The 8,477-nt window shown below is 40.0% G+C and overlaps 1 protein-coding gene across 1 annotated transcript; it reads right to left on the minus strand.

Annotated features, from left to right (window-relative positions):
* Window positions 1–306: 306 nt before the first annotated feature.
* On the minus strand, window positions 307–8,477 carry ugcg (UDP-glucose ceramide glucosyltransferase). The gene is made up of 10 exons (XM_003440108.5): window positions 8,061–8,477; window positions 4,784–4,928; window positions 4,408–4,510; window positions 4,213–4,314; window positions 4,014–4,126; window positions 3,754–3,932; window positions 3,591–3,677; window positions 3,169–3,276; window positions 2,893–2,971; window positions 307–2,410 (listed from the first exon to the last, which is right to left on the minus strand). The coding sequence occupies exons 1-10, from the start codon at window positions 8,156–8,158 to the stop codon at window positions 2,240–2,242; spliced, it is 1,185 nt and encodes a 394-aa protein (XP_003440156.1). The 5' UTR covers window positions 8,159–8,477; the 3' UTR covers window positions 307–2,239.

Consider the following 8,477-nt stretch of genomic DNA (forward strand, 5'->3'; position numbering starts at 1 on the left):
ACAAACTCTTTTTATACCTGAATGTATCAGCCTATGTAAAGTAGTTGTGGTGCATTGTGGGAGCTGGTGGGACTTTATTGTTATTATATGAAATATTTTTAACATGGACCAGTGCATGATGGGAGGCAGCAGCGCTAAGCTAAGCCGCAATCTGCTCCAAAACAAAGTTTGTTAATTTTTATTTATTCTGAAAGTTTGACAGGAAGTTGTAGCATGAATCACTGAATAATTAAATAAAATCATCTGACTGCCAAAGACTCCGCCCACTCCATCACCTCAGCCAGTCACAAAACACTTATACACAGATTTCAGGTTGAGATAAAACTTTATTGTTCCTATCGTGACACAGTTATGAACTGTGATTGGTCGGTTCCACATTAGCTAAGTCTTTAGAAAAAATAAACAACAACAACAACAATTAACAAACAAGATTCATCTGACTGGCCACGAGGGTTCATCCGACAGAGTGATGTCATCAACCAAACCTCAAGTGACAACGGTAACAGCTAAACGCTAACATTGAGCTTTAAGAAACACTTTTTTCTGTCTCTCTCTCACACTCACTCACTCACACAGTGTTCAGACTGATAACTTCAGAAATGTCGGTTTTTGGTCCTTTTCTTTAGAGAAATTTTTGAAATGCTACGACCGTTAGTTACAAAAATACTGGAATTCATTCAGTGCTCGACTCCCAAGTGTTTTCCAGGGTCAGAGATTAAATCAGGGCAGGAAAAGACATTTGAGCTCCATTTTTGTCTTATTAGATAATTTAGTTTTTTGATTTAGACAACTCTTTTCCTGTTGTTTCTTTTTGTTTCTAGTTTTTACTCAAGCAGAAAACAAACCCTTTTGGAGTTTTCTAAGTTTTTCAGTTTAAAATTTAGAACATATCAATTTTATGCTCACTTGTGTTTTTTTACACAATTAAAAATGAAATGTCAAAGAAATATTTAATTTGTTTTAATTTTTAATAATGATGTGCATCTCACATCGGACTAAATAGTATTTTACCGTTTACGAGTTTTGCAACTTAACTGATGATTGAACTTGTTGACTTTGTGACAATAATTTGTCACGTTGCTGTACCTTTGCACCTTCACAATGACAAAATAACGACATTCTGACGATTTCATTTCATTACATGGATTTTTTTTTAAAATAAATTAATGACGGAATTGAGAAAAACGTCTTCACTTGTTCATTGCCTATATTTTTTTTTTCTAAACGACAATCAGCTACCTGAAGTCCTTCAGCTGCTCATGTTTGCATTTTTTTTGTTTATCCTAAAGCTGCACAGATTTTATGGACAGAAGCAAAAACCAAGCGGCTGCTTTCCTGTAGTGACTTACAAGGCTCAGAAACTGAATATAATTCACTTTTCACATAAAGATGATTCTGGAACTGAAGATTAGTTTCAGCTTAAGTCTCTCTGTGACTCCAGAACCAGAACTGGACGGCTTCAGCTCGTCCAGTCAGAACCACCCATGCAAGATTTTCCTCTTTTATCTGAAGATTTTTTTTTCGTTTACTTCCAATTAATGGAATTGGATAAAAGTCGTGATAATCAGAAGATAGATATTTTACTCTGAAAACTGTGCAGTCCTCCAGCCCTGGCTTTCCAAAAACCGCTGAAGAAGAGAAGGCTTTGCAATAGAAAAACAATGAAATCTGACTTTTGTTCTTGTGATGTGTCAATGTGATGAATATCACATTTGAGACACATACTGCAGTCTCAAATTAAGATGTTAAGAAATTATGATGGTCTGACAGCACAGGGGACTTTCAGAGTAAAACGTCTGTTCACATTCACGCCTATTTTATGCCCGTCATCACCTTCCATGCAAAATAATATCAGCCAATCAGGTTGGAGTATTGTGTAGTCCTCTGTCCTGATTGGCTCACGGTCTTCCTGTTTACCTGCTCTGATCAAAGACCAGATGATTCAGTGCATGTGTTGCTCACATATTTCCTTGCTTCCTGCTCTCTCATTGGCTTGTTCTGGCGTCTTTTAGCTTTTAGCACCAAAAGAAAGATAAATAGTTAAAACACGCACACACACACGCACACTTATGTGCACGCACGCACACACACACACACACACACACACACACACTCTTCAGTTTTTCCTCATAAAAAAGAAAAAAAAAATCCAAAACAAAACATCAGTCTCTTCCTCTCCTCGCTGTAATGAGGAGGTGAGGGTGGAGGTGGGGGCAAATGTGGCCCATCACCGAGGTAACTAGACGTCGAGGATCTCCTCAGCAGTGCCTCCGCAGCGCAGTCGGTAGCGTCCAGTCCTCCAGCTGATGGTTGGGTCCCACAGAGCCGACAGGAAGATCTGCACCGCCATCGACTCCCTGATAAACCAGGCGACTGCAAAGTCGAGCTTCGAGAAGCACAGAGGGCCGCCCTGTGGTGATGTCATCAACCAATAATCAGGCACATTTTTTAAAATTCTCCTTATTTTTCAATTTCATTGAAATGTATTAATTTTCTTAAATTCGTTTGCATTGTTTTCCATTTAAAAAAAACAAAAAAAACCCAGCTTTTAAATTCAATTAAATGTTTTTATGATTATTTATTGAACTGAACCTTCATATATTTTAATCCTTGTGTTCCAGTTTTTAATTTTTTAAATTTTTTAATGGGCTTATGTTTTTTTTTTAATTTAATTAATCTTACTTACTAAACTGTCATCTTTTCTATTTAAATACAGGCAGAAAATTAACAGAACATTAATATTTTTCATATTATTCTTAAATCAAACTGAAAAAACATCTGTAATTGAAAGCTTCATATTTCTGTTTCTGAATTCTTAAAAATGAAAAAGTAATTATTGTTGAAAAAAAAAAAAAAAAAAAGTCCTTTTAAATTGGAAGTATGTGATATTACCTGCACTCCGGTCAGCTGGATGTAGTCAGATATAAACCAGGCGAGACAGTGACACATGAAGAACACCATCATGTCCCATCTAAAGCGTGCACACACACACACACACACACACACACACACACACACACACACACACACACACACACACAGATCAATATAGTTTCTCTGGATGATGTCCAGATGATAAATCTTTAACTTGTTGTTTGGTGATTGAGGCCAAAGAACAAAAACGCCCAGCCAACCGATGACCTCATCCCTGTGTGGTCGAATATGTACCTGAACACGTAATGAGCGGCCCAGCCGATGATGAGACTGGCGAGGAAGCATTCGGAAACAGGCTCAAGCACGGTGCCGGGAAGCATGTTGATCCTCAGCTTCGTCCACCTGCAGACATAAACCTTGATTAATATCAGCTGCTTTGAGGATTCAGATCAAAGAGGCGATTCAGAATTATGAGTCGGGCTTCAACTGCTACAGCCATCCGTTAGTCAAAAGGCCACGCCCCTAATAATGCTGCTAATAACTAATAAAAACTAAATGCAAATAACTGTTTTTAGTTTTCAGAATTAGTGAAGAAAATAAAGAACACAATAAATGTGAATAAAAAAAAAATTCTTGCTGCATGTCATGGACCAAAAAACTGGGTGAAATGGAGGGAAAAACATCATTAGTCAATCAGTAATGAGCACTGAGGTCACCTGATCATGCGGGACTGGAACTGGCCAATGGAGTAAGACCCAGAATTCTGCAGCGCCACCTGTGTCGCCATTGAGAATTTCCAGCCTCTGCAGAGAGAAAGGGTAACTGTGAAGCGATGCTCTGACAGCAATATCAACAGGGTGCTAATGCTAATGTGCTAACCTGTCAGCGATAGCTTTAGCCATGAAGTAATCCTCAGCAATGTACTGGGCAAAGGAGACCAAGCCGCCGGCCTGATCCAAAACATCCTTCCTCATCAGACATGACATCCCCGTCACGCACTTTATCCCTGTCACATTAGCCGAGATGTATGAGCGGGGGTGAGATGTCCCAAAGTACACCTGGAAACAGGTTAGTGTTAGCATTTGTTAGGATCAAGACAACTAAAGAAAAGAATTCCCATTATATTAGTGTGACTTTACCTGTTCCAGTGTGGCAGCGAAACCTTGGCGGTCGGCAACGTACGGCAACCCATGTACCAGTCCCACCTTCTCTGTCATCTGATTGGTCATATCTGTCAGGGTGTCGGGTTTCACTGCAACACACAAACACAAAGGGAGTTAGCTTTAGAACCAACAATTAAAACAATGATAGCCATCACATCAGTGGTGAAGAACTGACCTCTGATGCCACTGTCGCAGATCCAGACCAGGCCATATTTGGCTCCTTCATAGCCCGGCATCAGGTTGTTGATCTTGGGGTTAATTCCAACTTTCTTCCCCCCTGAGAACCAGAGACATCACATGCTAACGTTAGCCACTGACAGATGAAAAACATGTAAGACAACAAGCATAATTTAAAGTAATTTTTTCTCACCAATGAATAATCGAGCGTCTACATTCGGGTATTTTCCCAACAACTTTTTGCAGACATCAACAGCTGGATCATCTTGATCCTGAATGCACAGCAGGATTTCAAACTGTAAAACCAGATGTATCAGTTAGTCCAAGGAGCGGTACAACAGAGGACAGATGTTTATTATTGGAGCTCAAAGGCTGGTGAATGTTACAGGGTAGACTGAGGCAATGGAAGGTCAGTCTGTGGAAGGACGGGGATTGTAGTCCAGGAGAGTGGGATGGTAATTGGGAATGTAGGGTGGGACAGTAGGATTCTTGGTAGTCAGGCAGTCATTATAGGTTAGTTGGGGGAGTACTAAGGGGTAATTATCTGGGTTGGGAGCATTTAGCTTCACCTTTGGGTAATCCAGAGTAAAGAATGTCTCTAGGTTGGAGATCAGGTTCGGGTCAACTCCTTTTAGTGGCTTCAGCAGAGAAACTCCAGCCAGCTGCATGAACGGCTGTTTGACTTCTGGCCTTTTCTTGTGGAGGTGAAGACGTCTGAAAGAAAGAGGTCAAAGGTCAGCAGGTAAAAAAAAAAAATATCAAAGAAACATTTGAAAAAACAAACAAACAAAAACATTAAATTTTAAATCTATTTTGAGTCTCTGGGTTTATCAGGAATGTAAATCTGCAGCACCTGGTTGAAAAAGTTCCTGTTAGTATGTCCTGACTGTGATGTCTCATCGGGTTAAAAAAAAAAAAAAAAAAAAAGATTAATTCATTCATACAGATTGTGTTTTGTCCAACGTGTGACCTTTGATTTATTTCAGTGTTTTATTTTATTATTAGGAAATCAGTTTGGCCAAAGGCAAGGTGAAGATTTATAGCTCCAGGTTCTATTTAACTTTATTGTTGTACTGGAAAGGAGCCAGTATAGTTTCCTGTATCAGACCTGCTCCAGCAGCTTATTTTAACTATTAAAATTAATGCAAAGTGTTCTGGTCCAGGGAGGACAATGATGGCCTTTTAACTGGAAGTACAAACATGATATCCAGACTGAGGTTTTCCTAGTGAGCTCAAACTAAGCCTGTTAAGAGATTTTAGTTACCGAAATAAAAACAAGAACCAGACATTCAAAGAAACAAAAACTGGGAACTAACTGAACCAAAAACACACATTTACAAAATGTAAATAAATAAATGTACTTCATAAAGGACACAAAGAGTTCCTCCCTTCACATCACAGCGGTCGGCGATCCTGTAAGAATGGATCGACAGGTGCTGGAGAAAAAAGCAGGTGGAGGTGTCTGTATTTCTGTTAATGACAGACACTGCAACAGCTACACACTATCATACTGCTGTGAGGATACCGATGTTCTGTCCTTGTCCTTTAGACCCATCTATGGAGATTGGAAACTTTTTTATAGCTTATTTATATTCATCAGAGAGCAAATACTCGGGCTGCAGCAGAGATAAGATACAGTAAGGTGGGTAGGTTACCAAATGTTCTTTCCAATACCCTGAAATCTCTCCTGAGGAACTTCAGAACATCCTATCAGAAAGAAGAGGAGCCTGGATTTATATTTTAGCAATATAAACGAGACACTACGGGGTTCAGAACACTTCTCTACAAACAGCAGCAAACCTGAGCTTCAATCAGTGAGATATGAATAATGACAGTGCACTGTCTGAGAGAAAGTTACAGCATGGGACATCTTCATAGGGTCTACAAGTCCTGATAAGGAAAAGCTTTGAAACAAAATTAAGATTTTTAAAAGATAAACTATGGGTAGCTGGAGAAGTGAAAGTAGCAGCGAGGAAGCACAAAAAAAACTGTCTGCAGGGGAACAAAAGGCAGCTCGCTTCTTTCTCCTCAGAAAGAGGAAATTAGACAAATAAACAAACAAATTTCACACAGACCAGAGTTGATATTGGGGAACAGCTTGACCCTGGTAACTGTAAAAGCAGAGGAAGTTTTAAAGACTTTTAAGAAGATTACTATTAGAAAAGCAGCAGTAGGAGTGAAAGAAGCTGGCAGATCACTGTATGTTAGAGTGAAAGCTGCAGTATCATCTATTGCCACTACCACAAGGGCCCTCCAGGGTGTACTGCAGTACATCTCCATTCATTACTCTGTGAATGCAGTACATTAACTCATCTGATGTCTTTAATTTACTGAAGGTACAGCGATTGGTGGTTTGATGAGAGGAGATGAAACAGAGTGTGTTACTCTGTGTTTTCTCCAGTTGAACACAGAAGAAATGATTTTTGCTTTTAGAACGAACGGGACGGCTTTGAATCCTTTACAGAGAAGGATTACAAGGTTTGTACTTGATGTGGAGACGGTTGAAGGTGGACAGAAGTACAGTGTGTGTTTTGTACAGACCTTAATAGGTCTGTAAACACTGCAGGTTAGGAGCAACATGGTATGATGCAACTCAGGGAGTTCCAAGTGCTGGAAAAAGGTGTGACATCCTCAGCGATGTCTCACACCCTCCTCATGGTGAATATATCCTCTACCATCAGGACGGAGTTACAAGGCACCACCCTTACAAACAGCTCACACCCAGAAGTCTGTGGTACAGATGTACATACATATACATATACATATACATATATGTGTGTATATATATATATATATATATATATACATATACATATATATATATATATATATATATACACACATATATATATATGTGTGTATGTATATATATATATATATATATATATATATATATATATATATATATATATATATATATATATATAGATATAGATATATATATTTTTGCCAGGTCAGGTGCTTCCTTTAAGACCTGCAGCATTAATTCAGTCTGCCAAGTCTAAATGGGTTTAAATCTAAATTTTAAGTTTAAATCATTAAAACATTTTTTAAGCTGTAAAGATAAGCTCCACAAATTCCACAACACCAAAGCACATGCTCATTTTCAGCTACCCTTATGATGCTGGCACAAAGGTATGGCTTTCCATCCATCTACAATGCTTATCTTCTCCCCTTGCTAAAAGTTAACTGATTTAGTCATGCTCCGTGTACAGAAGTATAAACATAATCAAAACCCTAGAAAATCATGGAATTAAAAAGTAAAAGATAAAGCGGATTACAGCCGAATTAAAGAAAGGCTCATAACACTTAAATAAAACACTAAACATATACTTCATAATGTGAGGGAAACGCGCCTGCTGAGTGAAAATACTAAAATCCTATTCTTATTAAGTGAGATTCTGCATTAAGAGGAAGCACGAAATTAGGTGCGTAATAAGCTACAGAAACGTCAGCTGAACAATTACCGCCATTTAAAATATTCTCTACGAGGAAATACGGTTACTTCAGGTTCCTTGCTATCGATTCACGGTTTATAAAACTATAATTAATTACGTGATTTAGTTTACTACAACCTGAAAGGACCGCAGTAACCGGAATATCCCGTCCGAGCTAACATTACCCGGCTAGCGGTAACCAGGAAAACGCCCGAGCTAACCGTCCAGGCTGCACATTCACCTCCTGTCATACATCCACAAACCCGTCCCCAGGAGCAGGAGGCAGCGCCTTATTTCTGAGTTTAACCCCATTCACACATAATCACGCTGGGACAGACAGAAATAAAGGAAGGAGCTGTGCCGAGGCTAGCCGTTAGCCACGTTTAGCATCGCTCCGCGGTGCACTCACACATAGATGATGGACATCAAGTGCATGAGCCACAGCACGAAGAACAGAATGAAGCCGAACACGGCGAGGCCCTGCATGGCGAGGTCCAGCAGGGCCATGGCTGTCAGCGGAGGCTGCTTAGGAGGTGGGCCGGCTGGAGTCACACGGGCTCGGGATGGAGACGACCAGCTGACCGGTCACGGAAGACAGGGAGAATCCGACTGAGATAGCCGCGACTTTGGCGTGTTTAGGCCAACAGTTGCACTTCTGGATCACAGCGGAGGGTGTCAGGTGGCTGCCCGAGAAAGAAGCTCCGATAACATGGCCAAAGCAGGGCTCGGTCCGGTGACGGTTGCCTACAAGTATCGGTGCAGATTCGCAGGGTTTGACAGTCAGCAGACCGACTCTTGGTCAGCTGACCGGAATAGCGGAGGGTTG

Source organism: Oreochromis niloticus, linkage group LG7 (assembly GCF_001858045.2).
Source record: "Oreochromis niloticus isolate F11D_XX linkage group LG7, O_niloticus_UMD_NMBU, whole genome shotgun sequence".
Classification (NCBI taxonomy): Eukaryota; Metazoa; Chordata; class Actinopteri; order Cichliformes; family Cichlidae; genus Oreochromis; species Oreochromis niloticus.

Bases quoted from the DNA above. Each gene is read 5' to 3' on its own strand.
- ugcg (XM_003440108.5), bottom strand. From the start codon at position 8,158: ATGGCCCTGCTGGACCTCGCCATGCAGGGCCTCGCCGTGTTCGGCTTC. The intron at 3,678-3,753 runs GTTAGCACATTA...TTCTCTCTGCAG, and splicing joins GCTAAAGCTATCGCTGACAG to AGGCTGGAAATTCTCAATGG. The intron at 2,411-2,892 runs GTAATATCACAT...ACATCACCACAG, and splicing joins TCCAGCTGACCGGAGTGCAG to GGCGGCCCTCTGTGCTTCTC.